This window comes from Nicotiana tabacum, chromosome 15 (genome assembly GCF_000715075.1).
Source record: "Nicotiana tabacum cultivar K326 chromosome 15, ASM71507v2, whole genome shotgun sequence".
Taxonomy (NCBI): Eukaryota; Viridiplantae; Streptophyta; class Magnoliopsida; order Solanales; family Solanaceae; genus Nicotiana; species Nicotiana tabacum.
The window spans coordinates 86,846,215-86,868,199 of record NC_134094.1 but is presented as its reverse complement, the minus strand read 5'-3'; the positions used below and the strand labels follow the sequence as shown (position 1 = coordinate 86,868,199).

Here is a 21,985-nt window from a genome sequence, read left to right as displayed (position 1 = left end):
CTGATGAGGTATCCACCATCTTATCCAAAATTTCACAAGCTTCGGCATAAGGTGTATTCATGAAGTTCCCGCCGGCGGGTTGATTTACCACACATTGATTTGTTGTGTTGACCCCCCTGTAGAAGGTTTGTTGGATCATGGCCTCAGTCATATCATTATTCGGGCACTCTTTAACCATGGTACGATATCTTTCCCAAATCTCGTGCAATGGCTCATTGGACTCTTGCTTAAACGCTAGAATTTCATCTCGTAGTATAGCCATGTTCCCCGAAGAGAAGAATTTGGCAATGAATTTTTTGGCCAACTCATCCCATGTATGGATGGAATGATTGGGCAATCTCTCTAGCCAGTCCAATGCTTTTCCCCGTAAAGAAAATGGAAATAGCCTCAACCTCAGCGCGTCCTCAGAAACATTGGTTTTCTTGCTCCCCAACAAATATCGGCGAACCCCTTGAGATGCTTGTAAGCATTTTGATTTGGAACCCCGGTGAAGAATTCCCGTTGCTGAAGTAGTGTAAGCATCACGTTGGTGATTTGGAAGTTGCATGCCCTAATGCGGGGCAGGACTATAACACTTGCATAACCCTCGTTCGGCAACACCCGATGCGTTGCCGTTCTTGGTGGAGGTGGGGGAGGGACGGGAACATTATCATGAGGAGGTCGGCCTCGCCTATTTGCTTGAGGTTCGGGAAGAACCTCATCTCCTTGATCATCGTCCACTTCCTCCCCCAATGGAAAATTACCAATGGGCTCATTGTTGAGAGCCATTCTCGTACCTATAAGCAATTCAAAAGCAAAATTAGTGACTCGAAAGGAAAAGAAGACAAATCACACAAAAACCTAGATATATAGCTAAATCTATTTAACTCCCCGGCAATGGCGCCAAGAAATTGATGTCGCCCAAACTCACACCACAAATATAGGTAGTGAGGCGGTCGAAGCAATAATAAAACCCAACGTAAGTCGGGGTCGAATCCTCAGGGAGTTAGAATTGAGATTAGGTATATATTTAATGTAATTGTACGATATGCCTTAGATTACACTTCCACATTATTGTTTGTTGTTTCTACTTCTACTTTAGACTATTTATTGCAATTATAAAACTAGAAGACAATATTTTTGGTTTTGGTTGTTTTCCAAATGATAAAAGATCTAGGGTCGTGACTTCCACCTAGGTGGTTATCTAATGGGTTGTAAACTCTAGGAAAAGTTTGATTGGTCGGGGTTGTAATATAGCAATCATACGCAATTACCCACTCTATACCTCTCAGTAATTTTGAGTGATTTTGCCCAATTTGGCTTTCTCAAGTCCAAATGGGTATTGCACAAAACAAGTGATAAATGCTCAAGTCGAGTCTTACTATCTCTAGATTCAACCCCTTTAATTGGGGCTATCAATTTCTTGAGTTTACCCCAATTTCTTATTAGCCAAGTTTTCTTAGACTTAATCTCTCTTTCTCAAGTAGAGACTAAGTCAATTAGGCATGAATCAGTGTTTGCAACCATTAATTCTTGAATTTAAGCAAGAACTAGGCTAAATATCACAAACCCAATCACACAAGTCCTAAATCAAACACTCATTAAGTACCCACACTAGCGTTGGTCCACAACCCTAGCTAGAAATGTAGCTACTCATGAAAAATGAAGAAATACAAAAAGAAATTAAGATAAAATGCATAATAATTGAATAGAAAAAGAAAATCTAATGTTTAGAAGCTAATCTAAGTACAATATTGCTCAAAACAGTAAAGAAAAATGGCTTAGGTGCTCTCCCAAAACAAAGCATACCCTAAAAATGACAAAAAATTCTATTTATACTAAGCTAAAAATATCTTACAAAAATGCCCCTGCGGAGGTTGTGCAGCCGCACAATTCTGTGTACGGTCCGCACTTTGAGCTTGACTGGTCAACTGGGCCTTCTGCGGTTGCATAAAAGTGGGATGCGGCCGCACTTCATTTGATTGTGCGGACCGCACAATTCTGAGTGCGGCCGCACACTTGAACTTGGACTGGAACATGTCTCTCTGATTCTTCTCTTCTGCAGACCGCACAATTATGAGTGAGGCCGCACTTGTCATCTTGCGGCCGCAAAAATATGGTGCGGTCCGCATATCTTCAGCCTGCCTAAAAACTAACTCTCTAAATCTCCTCTTCTGCGGCCGCACAACAATTGTGCGGTCCGCATACTCTGAAGGACATCTGACAGTGATGTTTCATTGTTATGCGGCCGTACACAGTATTGTGCGGTCCGCACTGTGGGCATTTTTGTCTTGTTTTGGTCCTTGTCCATTTTTGACTCCTTTATGAGTTGATTTTGACTTCTTTGGCTCATCTCCTAATATTCCTGCACGAAAGCACATTTTATTAGTTCCCGGGAATACCTTTAGCATTTTTGAGCTAAAACGCAAGTAAAAAAGAGAAAATAAGTGTTCAAATCCCTACTTATCATTAAAACGCACCAAGGTGTCGATCACAAGGGAGAAGCGAACTCAGGATTACCAGAAGGAACCTTGTCCTTCAATGACGAGGACACAGAAGGGATCATGCAACCCCATAACGATGCACTGGTAATATCTGTACTCATGAATAAGACTCAAGTTAAACGTGTGTTAATTGATCCAGGTAACTCGGCCAACATCATTCGGTCGAGGGTCGTAGAACAACTCGGCCTACAGGACCAAGTTGTGCCCGTGACCCTAGTGCTAAACGGATTCAACATGGCATGTGATACTACTTAGGGAGCGATAACCTTGCTAGTAAACGTGGCCAGAACCTCCCAAGAGACGAAATTCCATGTGATCGAGGGCGACATGAGGTATAACGCCCTGTTTGGGAGATCATGGATCCACAACATGAGAGCAGTGCCCTCCACCCTTCACCAGGTTCTAAAATTCCTAACACCAGAGGGAATCTAAATAGTTTACGGGGAGCAACCCACCGCAAAGGAAATGTTTGCCATTAATGAAGTGATTCCGATATCGACACTCTCATCGACGAAGGGGTAAAATTCGAAGGGAAAACATGAGGCCAAATAGCAATCACAGACGTCAGCCTCGACCAAACTAGAGAAGCAGGGGACTGACGAAGATGATAATTATGGAGTCCCTCGATCCTTCATAATCCCCGATGACTCTGACGCCACCAAATCAACAGTTGAGGAGCTGGAGTAAATCATACTAATCGAACATCTGCCCGAACGAAAGGTATACCTGGGCACGGGGTTAAATCCCGAGCTCAGGAAAAAGCTTATTCAATTTATTATAACTAACATGGATTGTTTTGCTTGGTCCCATCTCGACATTATAAGGATCACATTGGAAATCACCACCCATAAACTAAGCTTGGACTCGAAGTTCCATCCGGTGAAGCAAAAAAGAAGACCCCAGTCCGAGATCAAGCACACATTCATCAAAAATGAGGTAACCAAGTTTCTTAAAATAGGGTCCATCCGGGAAGTAAAATACCCCGAATGGTTATCAAACGTAGTGGTAGTTCCTAAAATAGGAAACAAACTTAGAATATGTGTAGATTACAAAGATCTAAATAAAGCATTCCCCAAGGATTCTTTTCATTTGCCTAATATCGATCGCATGATCGATGCCACGGCCGGCCACGAGATCCTCAGTTTTCTCGATGCCTATTCTGGGTACAACCAAATACAAATAAACCCGGATGATGAGGATAATACCTCGTTCATAACTAAATATGGGACTTACTGCTATAACGTAATGCTATTTGGATTAAAAAATACTGGTGCCACGTACCAATGCCTAGTAAACCGGATGTTCGAAGAACAAATAGGGAAATCTATGGAAGTTTACATTGATGATATGTTAGTTACGTCCCTGCGAGCAGAGGACCATTTGCAGCATTTGTAGGAGACCTTCAGTATCTTGAGGTCGTGTCAGGCAAATTTCTTCAGTATCTTGAGGTCGTGTCAGGCAAATTTCTCGGATTCATGGTATCCAACTGAGGAATTAATATCAACCCCGATAAGATTAAATCTATCAAGGACATCACGGTAGTAGACAACGTAAAGGCCGTGCAGAGGTTAACCGGGCGCATAGCCTCCCTGGGGCGATTCATCTCGAGATCCTACGACAAGAGTCATCGATTTTTCTCGTTGCTGAAGAAGAAAAATAACTTCACGTGGACCCCAGAATGCCAGTAGGCCTTGGAAGAGCTTAAAAGTTACCTATTGAGCCCGCCGCTACTTCATACACCGAGGGCAAACGAACATCTATACTTATATTTGGCAATATCAGAGATAGAGGTAAGTGGAGTCCTAGTCTGGAAAGAACAAGGTACGCAATTTCCAGTTTATTACGTTAGTCGGATCTTAGGTGAGGCCGAAACTAGGTATCCCCACCTAGAAAATTTGGCGCTCGCTTTGATAAGCGCCTCTAGGAAACTAAAACCGTACTTCCAATATCACCACGTATGTGTTGTAACAACTTATCCACTTCGAAATATTATTCATAAACCGAAGCTTTCGGGGCGGTTGGCTAAATAGGCCGTAGAAGTCCACGGATATGATATTGAATATCGACCCCGAACAGCCATTAAATCTCAAATTTTGGCAGACTTTGTGGCTGACTTCACGCCTACCCTAGTACCTGAGGTTGGAAGAGAGTTGTTAGTAAACTCGGGTACGTCCTCAAGAATCTGGACCCTCTTTATGGACGGTGCTTCGAACGCAAAAGGGCCCTGATTCGGCATCGTACTAAAACCACCCACAGACAACGTGGTTAGACAATCTATTAGAACTATGAAATTGACTAACAACGAGGCCGAATATGAGGCCATGATTGCAGGTCTCGAACTAGCCAAAGGCTTGGGAGCGGAGGTGATCGGAGCCAAATGCGACTCCCTCCGCGTGGTGAATCAGGTTAATGGAACCTTCAAAGTTAGGGAAGAACGATTGCAAAGGTACTTAGATAAGTTACAAGTAATTTTTCACCGATTTAAGGAGTGGACTTTGCAACATGTGCCTCGAGATTAGAATAGTGAGGTCGATGCCCTCGCAAACTTAGGGTCATCGATCGAGGACAGCGAGCTCAATTCGGGGGCCGTCGTGCAACTCATGAAATCAGTAGTCGAAGAAGGCCACGCCGAGATAAACTTCACAAACTTGACCTGAGATTGGAGAAATAAATATATAGAGTATTTGAAAACCGGAAAGCTTCCCTCAAATTCAAAAGAATCGAGGGCCATGCACATGAAGGCAACACGATTCACCTTGTCCGAAGACGGAACCTTATTCATAAGAATGTTTGATGGTCCACTAGCAATATGTCTGGGACCGTGAGACACCGAGTATATTCTGAGGGAAGTTCACGAGGGCACTTGTGAAAATCACTCAGGTGCCGAATCATTGGTTCAAAAGGAAATCAGAGTCAGCTATTATTGGATCGACATGGAAAAAGATGCGATAGCGTTTGTTTGAAAATATGATAAATGCAAAAGGCATGCACCAATGATTCACCAACCCAAGGAACTGCTCCATTCGGTCTTGTCATCATGGCCGTTCATGAAATGGGGAATGGACATCATTGGCCCTCTTCCATGGGCACAAGGTAAAGCTCAATTTATTTTATTTACGACTGACTATGTTTCTAAGTGGGTTGAAGCACAGGCCTTCGAGAAAATTAGGGAGAAGGAAGTCATCGAATTCATTTGGGATCACATCATATGTCGATGCGGGATGTCATCCGAAATTATGTGTGATAACAGGAAACAGTTCATCGGCAACAAAGTGACCAAATTTCTCGAAGATCATAAGATCAAAAGAATCCTATCAACTCCTTATCCTCCTAGCGGGAACGGACAAGATGAATCAAGCAACAAAACCATCATCCTAAATCTTAAGAAGAAGCTAACCGACGCCAAAGGAAAGTGGAAGGAAATTCTGCCCGAAGTTTTTTGGGCATACCGCACAACCTCGAAGTTCAGTACCGGGGCTAGCACATTCTCATTAGTTTATGGCATCGAAGCCCTAATACTGGTCGAAGTGGGAGAGCCGAGTATCTAGTTCCGATATGCAACAAAGGAATCAAATAACAAGGCCATGAATACGAGCCTAGAACTATTGGATGAAAGGCGTGAAGCTCCCTCGTCCGATTGGCCGCCCAAAAGCAACGGATCGAGAGATACTATAATCTAAGAGCCAATCTTCGATATTTTAACATTGGGGACTTAGTGCTAAGGAAAGTCACCCTTAACACCCGAAATCCTAATGAAGGGAAATTGAGTCCGAATTGGGAAGGACCGTACCGAATTTACGGGTTTCCAGAAAAGGGTCCTACAAGCTCTGAATGATGAATGGAGAACAACTACCGAGCAATTGGAATATATCTCACCTAAAACGGTACTACTGCCAAGGTACACCCCTTTCCATTTCCTTTTTAACACTTGCAGGTGGTCGACAAGAAACGACGATGGATTTTTTCGGCGAACGACATGAAGTCTTTGGGTCTGAAAATACGTATTGCACTTGTTTTTCCTTGGACCGGTTTTGTCCCAAATGGGTTTTTTCGGCGAGGTTTTTAACGAGGCAACAATGAATCATGCTAACTTAGAATCAAGCCCGATTACGAATCGGCACCGATGATTAATTCAACAATATCCGAGGTTCCTTTGCAATCAACCTCGAATACTGAAGGGGCTACCCTCGGATATGCGTTATTTTCGAATATCAACTCTAGCGAGGAAGCTACTTCATAAAGGGAGGGTCTAGATAGATAGGATTTATTGTAAGGGTCAAACGGTCAAAACAAACCGTGCCCACGTAGATTGCTCGAGCCCTGTCATAAACATTTATGCATGTATGACTATTTTGATCGAGAATAAAGAGAAGTACTTTCCTTGCAAACATCTTGTGTTTTAATTTTTTGTTTTTTCTCTTTACATCTCTTAAAAAGCTTCGTACTTCCGAAAATAATGAGCCCAAGGGCAATACTTAACCGGAATACGAACGATCGCTCCCTCACTCGGGGACTGGCGTCCGACTCAAACAGCCCTAAGTCATCGGGCCTCGGGGGTAAAATACCTAATAGGAAACTACCTAATTTCTAAAGGTCACGGCCACCCCACTCGGGGACTATTATCTCGGGCAAGCCCGGATAAACGAGAAAACAAGTCCAATATGCAGCTCCCGAACTAAAAGGCTACGACCAATTTAACACGGTTTGGAGATGTCCAAAATTAGTAACAAAAATAGGCCTTCGAAAAAGAAAAAAATCTCTCACAACCGGTTCTAAAATCTACCATAGGCAAAGTTTCAATATTAAGATGTTTTCAAGGAAAATTTTTGGTAACATCGAACCCCAATAACGCCTTAACCCAGAAAGGGAGTAAAGGCAAGGTTTGTTCGAACCCTCGAACACAACCTTATTATTTCATGTTAAGGAATTTCAACCTTTGTGAATACAAATAATAAAGTAAAGGCAAAATATGAGAGCTGAAAGGGAAAGAAAAGCCTTATATTTATATACAATAGTTTTTTACAAAGGCAAAATCGACCTAATGCAAAGGTTGCGACAGCCAAAAACAACCTCAGAAAAAATGCAAAAGAAAAATAAAAAATATAAAGTCCTAAGTGGATTGGTATTCATCGGAGGTTGCATCTCCATCCTCGGGATCTTCTCCGTAAAGCTCTCGGAGTCGTCCTCAGGGAAGGCCAGCCTCCGGGCCCTAGTTTCCTCTGCTTTGACATTTTCGATTTCGGCCATAATATCGAATCCCTGGGCATAAACTCCCTCGAGGGCTTCCCTTCGAGCTTGCCATTTTGCATGATCTACCATGCTCTTGGCCCTGGACTGGATGGCCTCGACGCCGACCTTAAACTGGGCCATTTTAGTATCAGCTTTGGTGTTGGCCAAGGCCACCTCAGATCTGGCCACTTCGAGCTCGCTTGCCTTATTAGAAATGTCCAAATCCAACTGAGACTAAAGCTCCTTGATCTTCTTGACCTGCACCGAGGCCTTCTCTTTTACATCTTGGAGTTGGGTCTCGCTGACTCCAATTGTGCTTAGACGGTTTCCTTTTTTGAGCCTAGGATGTCCATGTTCTTTTTGAATTCTTCTACCTCGGCCTATATCACATCTACCTGTGTCTGGAGCTGTCCGATTTGTTCGAGCCTTTGTCGGACCTGCAGGATCAAATCGTTAGTCGTTATCTCCAATTCATCTTCACTATCATGAAGCACTCGAAATACCTGCTCGGCCATCTTGGCATGCTCATCGCGAGCCGTTACTAAATCGGCCTGAAGCTTCTTATTGAGAAGATTGTAGGTGTCATTTTTCTCAGAGAGGTCCCGAACCTCAGCCTTGTGCTCCTCTCGGATTCGGAATAAAGCCTCGTGATGCAACACCGAAGCCTACAAGCAAGGAAGAAGATGTTAGAATTATCTACAACTCCAAGTTTAAAAGAAATAATGGAGAGACCCTCGAAGTTACCCGATTCAGAGCATATCGGAACTGGATACTCCCCCATTCAGAGCACATTTTATATACAATAGTTTTTTACCCGATCTCTCTCTCGACCATCTCAGCTTGGGACGGAGTGGCCTCAACTCTTTCTGGTTCAGGAACTTCGACCAGAGCTCCCTCATCAACCTCCGCCGGTTCGGAGGACTTATACATCAAAGCACCGCCCCACACACGGGCCACTAGTTTGGAATTATCTTCCTCTTATTTTCCTTCGGACTCATCCCTTAATCGACGAATTAAGTCTGAAGGCATAGCACTAGTGTCCCCCATTGGCTTGCGAGACTTCCTCGTCGGTCTTTTCATTTCGGAACCCGGGGAATTCGGAGCCCTTTTTCTCTTTTTCTCCTCGGCCTGCTTCGGAGCAGATGGTCGGGGAAAGACTTCTTCGTCACCAGATGGGGGCCTCATTGCAATATCCTTCCCGAGACCTACAAAGGAAAAAAATAAGAGTAAGTTTGAGAAGAAACCCAAACGATAATCGTTCTAAGAGAGAAACTTACCATGGTTGCGGGCCTCCCATCGACCCTTCGACAACTCCATCCAAGCATGCTCGGAGTAGGGTCTCTGTGACACCAGGCCCTCGACCCATTGCTTGAGTTCGAGAATTAGGTACGGTATCTGGGCCACAACTGAAACACCAAAAACATAGATAAGGAAAGAAGATAAAAAGTAAAACAACAAAATTGAACATTCAAGGCGAAATACTACTCATGATTCATGTTCCATTTATCCGAAAACGGCATGTCTTCAGTAGGGATCAGGTCCGAAGTCCTTATTCGGACAAATCAGCCCATCCAACCTCGGTCACGTGCCTCATCTATGCTCGAGAATGGGGCTTTGTTGGCTCGGTGAGCAAGCTTGATCAGCCCTCCTCGATAGAGTCGGGGACTGTAAAGGCGCATAAGGTAATCGAGGGTGAAAAGACACCCCTCGATTTTTCTTGTGAAGAATCGAAGGAGAATCACTATTCTCCAAAAGGAATGATAGAGGGTCACGTCGTATCTCTTGCAGAAGGCGACGATGACAGGGTCTAAGGGACACAACGTGAATGGATAAGTGTAAACACTTAGGAACCCCTCCATGTGGGTAATAATCGATTCCTCAGGTGATGGGACTACTACATGCTCTTTGTCCAGTTGCATTCCTCTTTAACTTTGTCGAGGATGCCTTAAGTGATTGTGCATATGTACCTCGAGACCGGCTCACACCGGCCCAGAACCGAGGAAGCCTTTTCGACCTTAAAGTCAATGATAGTTGGTCACCCTACCGGAACGAATTCCTCAGGGTAGGGCTCCGCCGCAGCCTCACCACCGGCGGATCGTGATAAAGAAGCGGCCTCCTTTTGCGGCACGGTTTTGAAAGTTTTTGCCATTGATGAATAAGAGAAAAGAGAATTAGGATGATATGCAGTTTGATTAGAGTTCTAGAAATTTGGGTGTGAAAATTGTAAAGCAAATGGATTTTTTGAAAAAAAAGCAAGAGTAGAAAGAGCTTTGAGTGTAAAGATTTGAATGAGAAAAAGCTAGGGTTCTTAAAGGGTTGCTGGTGACGGTTCAGAACCGATAATGGCCGACTAGCGACTGACAGACATTTAATGCCTTGGTAATTGGACCGACGGGACGTTTCGTCGATTACGTAATAGTCGGACTCGTCGCTCACGTCATTACCCATTGAGTCGGAGTTCAAAAATTTATATCGTTTCTCGTCACCTTCTTTACGAGAAACGAGGGGATTATCTGTATGCGGTCAAAATCGAGCTTGCCCTTCGAATGACTAATAGAGACTGGAGCATAATAGGCCAAGGTTCGAACTCGTGTAATATCGAACCATGATATGAGCTTTGAGTGTCGAGCTCGTGGTCTAGAGACCGATTGAGATCGAGATCATCCAAGATCGAGACCGAGCAAGATAGAGATCGAGCGAGACCGAGGGAATCTTATCGAGCCAAAAAACAGAAAGCCGGAATATGCGCAATTGGGCGATAATCACGGCGAAAATCCCGACGCATATCAACAAGAGGCCAATTCTTTAGCCTATAATTAGATTCCTTACTGTATTTAGAATTATATTAAGAGTAAGACTCCCATACTATATAAAGGGGGTCTGATCATTTGTAGAGGCATCAATTTTTATGCAATACAAAGCAATATACTGCCTTTCTTCTGATTTTCAATATCTGGTTACTTTGTTCTTGTATCAGTTTATTCTCCACTTGGTTTGAGGGTGATCGAACTTGAGGGCCAAGGCTAATTGATTCATTTGGTTTGTATTTATTTCTTTTATTCATCGGAGGTTGCATCTCCATCCTCGGGATCTTCTCCGTAAAGCTCTCGGAGTCGTCCTCAGGGAAGGCCAGCCTCCGGGCCCTAGTTTCCTCTGCTTTGACATTTTCGATTTCGGCCATAATATCGAATCCCTGGGCATAAACTCCCTCGAGGGCTTCCCTTCGAGCTTGCCATTTTGCATGATCTACCATGCTCTTGGCCCTGGACTGGATGGCCTCGACGCCGACCTTAAACTGGGCCATTTTAGTATCAGCTTTGGTGTTGGCCAAGGCCACCTCAGATCTGGCCACTTCGAGCTCGCTTGCCTTATTAGAAATGTCCAAATCCAACTGAGACTAAAGCTCCTTGATCTTCTTGACCTGCACCGAGGCCTTCTCTTTTACATCTTGGAGTTGGGTCTCGCCGACTCCAATTGTGCTTAGACGGTTTCCTTTTTTGAGCCTAGGATGTCCATGTTCTTTTTGAATTCTTCTACCTCGGCCTATATCACATCTACCTGTGTCTGGAGCTGTCCGATTTGTTCGAGCCTTTGTCGGACCTGCAGGATCAAATCGTTAGTCGTTATCTCCAATTCGTCTTCACTATCATGAAGCACTCGAAATACCTGCTCGGCCATCTTGGCATGCTCATCCCGAGCCGTTACTAAATCGGCCTGAAGCTTCTTATTGAGAAGATTGTAGGTGTCATTTTTCTCAGAGAGGTCCCGAACCTCAGCCTTGTGCTCCTCTCGGATTCGGAATAAAGCCTCGTGATGCAACACCGAAGCCTACAAGCAAGGAAGAAGATGTTAGAATTATCTACAACTCCAAGTTTAAAAGAAATAATGGAGAGACCCTCGAAGTTACCCGATTCAGAGCATATCGGAACTGGATACTCCCCCATTCAGAGCACATTTTATATACAATAGTTTTTTACCCGATCTCTCTCTCGACCATCTCAGCTTGGGACGGAGTGGCCTCAACTCTTTCTGGTTCAGGAACTTCGACCAGAGCTCCCTCATCAACCTCCGCCGGTTCGGAGGACTTATACATCAAAGCACCGCCCCACACACGGGCCACTAGTTTGGAATTATCTTCCTCTTATTTTCCTTCGGACTCATCCCTTAATCGACGAATTAAGTCTGAAGGCATAGCACTAGTGTCCCCCATTGGCTTGCGAGACTTCCTCGTCGGTCTTTTCATTTCGGAACCCGGGGAATTCGGAGCCCTTTTTCTCTTTTTCTCCTCGGCCTGCTTCGGAGCAGATGGTCGGGGAAAGACTTCTTCGTCACCAGATGGGGGCCTCATTGCAATATCCTTCCCGAGACCTACAAAGGAAAAAAATAAGAGTAAGTTTGAGAAGAAACCCAAACGATAATCGTTCTAAGAGAGAAACTTACCATGGTTGCGGGCCTCCCATCGACCCTTCGACAACTCCATCCAAGCATGCTCGGAGTAGGGTCTCTGTGACACCAGGCCCTCGACCCATTGCTTGAGTTCGAGAATTAGGTACGGTATCTGGGCCACAACTGAAACACCAAAAACATAGATAAGGAAAGAAGATAAAAAGTAAAACAACAAAATTGAACATTCAAGGCGAAATACTACTCATGATTCATGTTCCATTTATCCGAAAACGGCATGTCTTCAGTAGGGATCAGGTCCGAAGTCCTTATTCGGACAAATCAGCCCATCCAACCTCGGTCACGAGCCTCATCTATGCTCGAGAATGGGGCTTTGTTGGCTCGGTGAGCAAGCTTGATCAGCCCTCCTCGATAGAGTCGGGGACTGTAAAGGCGCATAAGGTAATCGAGGGTGAAAAGACACCCCTCGATTTTTCTTGTGAAGAATCGAAGGAGAATCACTATTCTCCAAAAGGAATGATAGAGGGTCACGTCGTATCTCTTGCAGAAGGCGACGATGACAGGGTCTAAGGGACACAACGTGAATGGATAAGTGTAAACACTTAGAAACCCCTCCATGTGGGTAATAATCGATTCCTCAGGTGATGGGACTACTACATGCTCTTTGTCCAGTTGCATTCCTCTTTAACTTTGTCGAGGATGCCTTAAGTGATTGTGCATATGTACCTCGAGACCGGCTCACACCGGCCCAGTACCGAGGAAGTCTTTTCGACCTTAAAGTCAATGATAGTTGGTCACCCTACCGGAACGAATTCCTCAGGGTAGGGCTCCGCCGCAGCCTCACCACCGGCGGATCGTGATAAAGAAGCGGCCTCCTTTTGCGGCACGGTTTTGAAAGTTTTTGCCATTGATGAATAAGAGAAAAGAGAATTAGGATGATATGCAGTTTGATTAGAGTTCTAGAAATTTGGGTGTGAAAATTGTAAAGCAAATGGATTTTTTGAAAAAAAAGCAAGAGTAGAAAGAGCTTTGAGTGTAAAGATTTGAATGAGAAAAAGCTAGGGTTCTTAAAGGGTTGCTGGTGACGGTTCAGAACCGATAATGGCCGACTAGCGACTGACAGACATTTAATGCCTTGGTAATTGGACCGACGGGACGTTTCGTCGATTACGTAATAGTCGGACTCGTCGCTCACGTCATTACCCATTGAGTCGGAGTTCAAAAATTTATATCGTTTCTCGTCACCTTCTTTACGAGAAACGAGGGGATTATCTGTATGCGGTCAAAATCGAGCTTGCACTTCGAATGACTAATAGAGACTGGAGCATAATAGGCCAAGGTTCGAACTCGTGTAATATCGAACCATGATATGAGCTTTGAGTGTCGAGCTCGTGGTCTAGAGACCGATTGAGATCGAGATCATCCAAGATCGAGACCGAGCAAGATAGAGATCGAGCGAGACCGAGGGAATCTTATCGAGCCAAAAAACAGAAAGCCGGAATATGTGCAATTGGGCGATAATCACGGCGAAAATCCCGGCGCATATCAACAAGAGGCCAATTCTTTAGCCTATAATTAGATTCCTTACTGTATTTAGAATTATATTAAGAGTAAGACTCCCATACTATATAAAGGGGGTCTGATCATTTGTAGAGGCATCAATTTTTATGCAATACAAAGCAATATACTGCCTTTCTTCTGATTTTCAATATCTGGTTACTTTGTTCTTGTATCAGTTTATTCTCCACTTGGTTTGAGGGTGATCGAACTTGAGGGCCAAGGCTAATTGATTCATTTGGTTTGTATTTATTTCTTTTACAGTTAATTTCAATATTAATATATATATTTTCCCAATTTGTGCCAAGTTATATCACGTAACCTTAAAGCCGCGTATAAATTCAATTGTTATCCATTTTTCGGGTAAACATGTGTAAAGAGGATGATTGAAACAGTTATTCCACTTTCCAATTATCTATGTCTCCAAAGGTTGTGAATGTTTCTTCCTTTGTGGGAAGACTAAAGGTGTTAACTTCGCAACTACTCTTCTTCTGGAAATGGAAGTTCTAATTTACTGAAGTTTTATTTTGTTTAGCCCCTGTTTTATGCTTTCAGGATTTTTTTGCGACATGACTAATTAGCTGCATTTTTCAGAGAATAATGCAATTCAATTCTAGTGAGTTTTAGGGTTATTCAAATTTCTTTTATAATGTTAGGCTTGTACATGCTTCACCTCGTGCAAATAATAAATTCTGAAGTAAAAGTATAATATTTGCTTAGGTTGTATATAAATGTAATAAACTATACAAGATATTGGACTATAGGAAGCCTTCTTTTACAACAAACAAAAGGAAAACCAGTAATGTCGTATTATGTTAATTTAAAAAGGTGAGTTCGTTTATGTTTTATATTTTAACGTGCTAATACATGAGCGCTCTTTGTTGGTTTTTAAGGTGAGATGTTGAAGTTTCTATATTTATGATTATGTTTTATAGTATTTTAGCCAGTTAATACATGAGAAGACATTAAATTCCTCTTCTGATGAGAAAATTTTGTGCTTTGTGACTCGATAAGTATTGTTTTTGCTCAAGGGTAGAGAATTGTTGTATTAATTTTTGCGCCTTTACTGAGTTACATGAAGGAAACTTCATTCAACGTGCAGTTGTATTAAAGATCAAGTTTATGTAAAACCTCTTTTCTAAGTTCCAGTCATTGCATTTATCTTTATTATTTGTTACATTTAAGGTATTTTCCAGACTGAAATTTATGTCAAGGAGTCGATATTGAAAGGCATGTGAATCGATAGAGAAAGAATTCATCATACAGAGTTTGGAGTTTTGTGAACTACATCGTGATATTTGACAATTTTCATAATGATATTCTTAGAATCGCAATTGAAGAGTATACAACTATATGCCTTTGTCATCCCTTTTTTATTTTTTTATTTTTATGTTTGTGAGAATTGTGTTCAATTTAATTTATTTTTTTAATTATTATTTGAAAAATTCAAGCATGCACTGCTTCCTCATCTTTGGTATTATAATAATCTAGAGCTATTTTTTGGGTACACTATTTCAGTATTTTTCCCCTTATGTTTGAATTTCTCTTCAACGTGTGAAATAGGAGGATCAACCTCTCATTCTTGCTACTTATCCCATTCAGAAGTAAGAAAGATACTAGTGGAATTCAAGGCAACAACTCAAAACAAATTAAACAGATTTATTTGCAATTACTTCCTGATTATCCGAAGGTTAATTGGAGATGCCTAATATTTTAAAATATTGTTAGACCTAAAGTCATTTTCATAATGTGTTTACAATATCTTAGGAAGATTGTTGACTATTGATAGGCTTTAGAAATGAGGTCTTAATGTGAATCCTACTTGTGAAATCAAAAAATATCTTTTTGGGGAATGTACATTTGTTAAGGACTCGTGGGTCAGACTACTGTATTGGTTGTAGATACAACCGGTTGTTACTCTTACATGGAACCAATACTTTTACCGGGTCATACAACATGTTAAGGGGAAAGACAAATATAGCAAGACTAATCAAATTAGAGTGTGTATATGCAATTTCAAGGCCGTGGGGATCTGAAATGACTACTGCAAAAGCTTTATTTCTAATTTGTTTAGCTCTTTTTTTGTTCTAAGTTTTAATTCAGGAGCTTCGATAACAGATTTTGTATAAGTAATTTAGCAGTTCGTGACTAATTGCTTTGAGGATTATTTAAATAAGTGGTGATTAATTAAATTTTATTTGTGTTTTTTTTTTATACTTGAAAATTTTATGTCTGAGTAAATTTATAAATACTATCTCGCAAGTAATTGATATGTTTTAATATAAATGGAATGCTAGTATCTTTTTCCCTACTCTTATTTCTTAACCCGGATTTACTGATCAAATTTAATTAAAGACAAACAGATCTGAACAGATCTGAAGAATGGAAACTGTTTGATTTGATTTTTCACACTTTTCCACATTATAGTTTTTTCATTATTAGAATCTACTGGTTCGTAGTCAAAAACAGAAGCTGAAGCCCTCAGTCAAATCAAAGTTGTTAATTGTTGGCACCTAACATCTTTGACCTTTCCCAAACTCAATACACTGTTTTGTTTATTGTGTAAACTGAGCAGCTGGAACCAAATCAAGAATCAACATCCAAAAATAAGCAGTCATGTCTTTAGCAATCTCTCAGCTCTCTTGCTTCTCTTCAATTAATCGCAGATTAGTACAGTTTCACAGTCGACCACTGCACCCATGTTCTCCTCTTCCTCTAAAGGTACAATCTTTTTACTTTTTTCCCCTCAAGAAATGATTTTTATGAATACCCAGAATTTTATTTATCCATTATCATTGCCAAGACATGTTTTTCCCCATAATTTCCTTTGGGTTATTGCGAAAATAGTGTTTTTTGTTTAATGTTGCTTTAGTTACTGTCTGGAGAGGCCTGCATCCACAGCCTTCAACTGGAAGTATATGTAGAGTTGAAATTTCCTTAAAGTATATATTTATGTTAAGTTAGCACACATTATATCAAAGAGCATGATGGTACTCCGTAGTTTAAGATCTTGAATTTGCCTTTGACTTTATGGGAGCTATACAACAACAACATACACAGTAAAATCCTATAAGTGAGGTCTGGGGAGATAGTGTATATCCAGACCTTACTCCTACCTCTGTTTCCAATAGACCGTCAGCTCCAGGAAAGCATAATCCCAGCAGTCATGAAAAACAAATACGGTAGTGGAGAAGAAGCCATGGAAAATGAACCGGTAACAAAAGCAAGAAAAGTAAGATAACCGAAGCAAAAAAATAACAGGTAGCAATAGGGCCTTTGACATTATGGTAGCTAATGCTGGGAAAAGAAAAGAATTTTTAGATACTTTATGTGGCTCTGTTTATTGAGTGCTCATGTAGTTTTTTGCTCAACTAACGACTCCATTGATATATGTTGTAAGCTTTCTTATGGTCTAATATGTGATCATTTAGAGCTTCTTCATCCTTTTTTTTTTATTTTTTTTTTATTTTTTTTTATGTCGATAGGATTGCACCTCAAGTGACTATCTTGGTCAGTAGTGTCTCTTGATATAACTTATAGGGCATATTCAGAAATCATATGTTTGGACAATAATAATTGGGCCCGAATGAAGTGGAATGGTCATAGAGTATTAGTATAGCCAGCCCAAACTAGTTTGTGATTGAGCACGGTTGATTGAATGATTGATATGGTTTGACCGAATAAAATTACTTACTTTTAATGTGATTATATTCATTAGACCAATGATTGACGCATACTTTGCCCTTTCTGAATATGATTTTGCTCATAAAACAGATGAAAGATGGAACCTTGAAACTATTTCTAATTTTATCTTTATAAGAAAAAACAAGCATATAACATCTATTCTAAGTCCAAAATGGACTTCTGGGAGCTGAGATTTTCAAATTTGCCAAGTGAATCCTCAGATTTTCTGTGATGCTTTCTTATACTCGATTGTTATATTATTATTCTGATTTCAGTAGCTACACTTTCTCTAAGTTGTTATTTTACCTTCATTCTCGCTCTTTTTCTTCCCATGTTTCCTTGAAGCGAAATCATAGTTGAGAATTTTGCTGATAGTAGGGATTTGACTTCAATAATAACTGTTCTTTTTCTTTTTGAATTCTGATATATAGATCCTCTAGTTTGACTTTTTAGTATGATGGCTGACATTTCGGTCTGTAGAGTGTCTCTCCATGTTGAATCTGTATTCCTTCACTTAGACAAACTTCTCGTATCATGGATTTCAGGTAATTGCTATGAATAACGATGGACATGGCACAGACGGATCCAGTGTAGAGAGCAGGAATACTTTAAGTTATGCAACAGATTCATCAAAATCACTTAATGGAACTTCATCAAACTCATATTCTGCACCAGAAGAATATGTTACTAGGAAAGAAATGAATGAGCCAGTGCAAGAAAACTCCAGCAGCCAGCCAAAAAAGGCAGCAAAAATTCATGATTTTTGTTTAGGAATTCCTTTCGGTGAGTATCAAGTTATCAACTCATACTCTGAGGAGGCTGAGTAACATATAATACTTCTTTATTTAAGGCATTCCATTTTCCATACTTTTCTTCATGATGCTTATAGTGGTACAAACAAGGGGATTTTTTTTCTCTTTGTTACATCATCCACCAATCTTAATAAGTTGATCCCTTGTTCACTGGAGAATTCAGCCAGTTTAGAGGCCTTAAAAGTTCTTTAAAAATTTGGCAATCACATGTCAGTTGCTTTTGTTCTTTTCTTTTCTTACTTCCCCCTTAATCTCGCTGGTTACTGGATGAGTAGAAGAAGGTGGCACAATATGTTCCCCTCCATTCTTAAAATGAAAGCTAGTGCATTTCCTTTTAGTTCAAAATCTGTTCGAGTCAAGAATGCCACTTATGACATTTCACAATGAGCGATGACTCAATCATTGGTCCTTTTCTTAAATCCAAGAGTCAGTTGAAAGTAAACGTATCAAGATTGATTTACAATAAATAAATAGTATAACTCTTGTCGACTATAGACTAGGATCAATAGTTGTCACATAGAGTTCGTTTCTTTATTGGAAATTTAGGCCTGCTCATTCACTTCTTATCTGCCAATTCTGTTATGACTTATGAGCATCAGAATATACGTTTACCATTTCTGTTAACTTGCAAAACCCCAACATTATGAGGAACTAACCATGCTTCGTGGAATCTCTTGCGTGTCATCAGATCCAGAAGTTTGCCTCATTATTTAGCCCCGGACCCCGAGTCCATAAATTTTGTGCTGTTGAATATTCCTTCCATTTCTTCTAATAACAGTGCCATATTTGAGACGGAAGGAGGAATATTTTACTGAACTGAGTATCTGTAAGAGCGTTTGTTATGTAAGACAAACGTTATGCATCTTCCCAATTTACTCATTATTTCACGCTCTTGTGAGAAGAAAAGCTTCACTGTACAGTCGCAAGGACTTCAGAGAAAACTGTCACTGCATTCATTTTGGTGGTTGTCCAATTTCTGACTTGTTTTTGTTAGTGCTGTGCATAACTAGACCAACACCAGGTTGGGAGGGAAAATCCTGAAAATCACAACCCACAAAATCACATTTACTACCGGAAATCTCTTGCACTATTCATCTTCCAGCCAAGTTCATGGACATGTACCTCACACGTGAGGTGGGTGGGTGGCACTTCTCTGGATACACCCATGTTACGTAAATGTATGATAAACTTGGTACATATGATTTGTATGCATTACCTTGGGCGTGTGTTCTATAGGCACATCTACAGATAAGTGTGTCGGTGCTCTATTGTACTGTCACTAGACTACATTAAACTACTGTATTGTACATAGTGTCTATAAAAGCACTAGGCACAAGACACATTGTTTTGGCATTTTTGCAATCTCCTCTGTTATTTCTCAGAGAAATCATTCAAGCCAAATATCCTCCGGATCTAGCTTAATCTTTTTCATTACAGTAATAAAGGTGTTTTAATCTCTTGCACTACTCAATTGATTGTCAACAACTTATTGATTCTCATCACAGGCGGTCTTGTTTTCACTGGGGGACTTATTGGTTTTATTTTCTCAAGAAATCCTGCCACATTAAGCAGTGGTGTTCTTTTTGGAGGCGCATTATTGGCCCTCAGCACTATTAGCATGAAGGTCTGGAGACAAGGGAAAACTAGCTTTCCATTTATACTGGGTCAAGCAGGTACTTTTGCCGATTTCTTGCCAGTTAATTGCTTATTGTTTTTCTACCTCATATCTTTATGGCTGTTGGACGGTCTTCACTTTGTTATTGGTGATGAGCAGGGAATGGTTTCCTTGAGTGTGATCTCTTTTGCATGTGATGATACAATAACTAAGGCATTATCATTGAGTTCAGTTTCCAAGGCTAAGTTGTATTTACAGCTCAGTTTGAAATCCGAATGTTTAACAAGTTCCAACCTCAACTGCCTCCTGATATAAGTAGACTGTGGTCCATAAGGACATTTTTCATGTTAAAATGAAAAGGGAAGAGAGGAAAAGAAGGAAAGTACGTTCCCCAAACAATCCAAAGAGCGGGGGTGAGAGGGATTGGAGAGAGGGCTAGAGAGAGAGAGAGAGAGAGAGAGAGAGAGAGAGAGAGAGAGAGAGAGAGAGAGAGAGAGAGAGAGAGAGAGAGAGAAAGAGAAGTATTAGACACTCAGTGTCTGCCTAAATCTTGATGAAATAGCTTAATACTGAAAAATTATCTGATTATGTGCTACTGTGAACCTTTTAACTTTACGAATGTTAAAATATCCATTTGCATGTTACAACCTGGCTTGACTAAAATGAATAGTTCAATCTTACTCAACTTCGACTGCACATTTTAGTGCCATTCTTCAGTGCTGATGGATTATGGCCTGTTAATGTGGCAATATCTGATTTCCAACATTACGCTTCATTATTTTTTAATTGTAAAGCTTCTGGCTTTTTACGACGTCAGAAATACCTAGTCACTATATCACCTGAACACAAATTCTCAATAGCCAATAGTTATTGCTGTGTGATCAGTGTTGTACTGGTATAGTCAGGATTGTGGTAGTGTATGATATTTGCCGACTCAGGGGAAAGGACAATGCTGTGCCTTTGAATTATTATTGGTCGTGGATTTCCATGTTGGTGTGACCAATTTTGAGGTGGTTGCTGTTGACATCAATACATCCAGCCTAGGATAACATTTTCAATATCTACTTCTATTGTGGAATCACAAGCAAAGCTAATTTTCTAACTTTATTAAGCATGCCGTTTCTCATATTTTATGAAGGGCTCAATATAACACATTAATTCAAGGCACTGCATTCAAAGTTCTTGTTATTGCTATATGATTCTTAGTGAGCTACTAATCTTCTCTGTGAGACACCCAAATAACAAGGGCATAATGTGAAATTTCAACCTATATGGCTGCAAGTAAAATATTTCTCCTCAATGAAAAGTCTAAACTGCATTTATCTGTGATTTGACCTTTCATAGATATGCTGCTACTAATTGAAAAGAAATGTAGGTTTAGATTCACTTTTATGCATCATTTCTTACAATCTTACACATGTTCCAGTTAGAGTTGAAGCTTTTAATGAACTCCCTATTCTCTGGTTCCTTACCTGCTAAACTGAATTGCAGAATGTATGTTCCTTTCACTTATTCTTCATTTTCCCTTTTTGTTGTCCTGCAGTACTTGCTGCGGCCCTTCTGTGCAAAAATATGCAGACCTTCTCACTGGTAGTTCTCTATAATGGCAAAGTCTTCTAATGACTTTATTGCAAGGTTTGCATTGTCTAATAAAAATGGTCTCTTTTTTTTTCCTGGTGCAGACGGGAAAATTGTTCCCTACTGGCTTTTCTGCTGCCATCAGGTACTGCAACGTCTTCTTTTCTTGCTTTACTTCTCCAGTATTCATTATCAGGTGCAACCATGCAATATTATCTTTAATTTATTGCTAAACTTTGCAGTGCTGCGATGTTCTGCTTCTACTCCTATGTGATACTGTCTGGGGGTAATCCACCACCCAAGAAGTTGAAGGCATCTGCTTCAGTGACATCTTAGTAGCGCTAATTCTTAGAAATATATTGAATATTCATAATACATGTTGACGGTTTTACAGTGAGCAAATCCATTAATTTACTCAAGTTACATGTTGGCAAGGAGGGAAATGAGCAAAGTTTTGATGATATTGGTCCTGGAATGTATAATGATTTTGCATAGTGTCATGAGAGTTTGTTCGTTAGCAACTTGCTGGTGGCACATTTACTGTTATGATAGATTGATTAATACAAATTATTATGTATGGATCATTTTAAGTACTTAGCATAGAATACACGATGTCTTTACAA

At 40.7% G+C, this 21,985-nt stretch overlaps 1 protein-coding gene across 1 annotated transcript; it reads left to right on the top strand.

The window, feature by feature from the left end:
- Positions 1-15,861: 15,861 nt before the first annotated feature.
- LOC107780914 (protein FATTY ACID EXPORT 1, chloroplastic) lies at positions 15,862-21,985 on the top strand. The gene is made up of 6 exons (XM_016601530.2): positions 15,862-16,394; positions 17,903-18,140; positions 19,675-19,842; positions 21,328-21,374; positions 21,467-21,507; positions 21,605-21,985. The coding sequence occupies exons 1-6, from the start codon at positions 16,290-16,292 to the stop codon at positions 21,696-21,698; spliced, it is 693 nt and encodes a 230-aa protein (XP_016457016.1). The 5' UTR covers positions 15,862-16,289; the 3' UTR covers positions 21,699-21,985.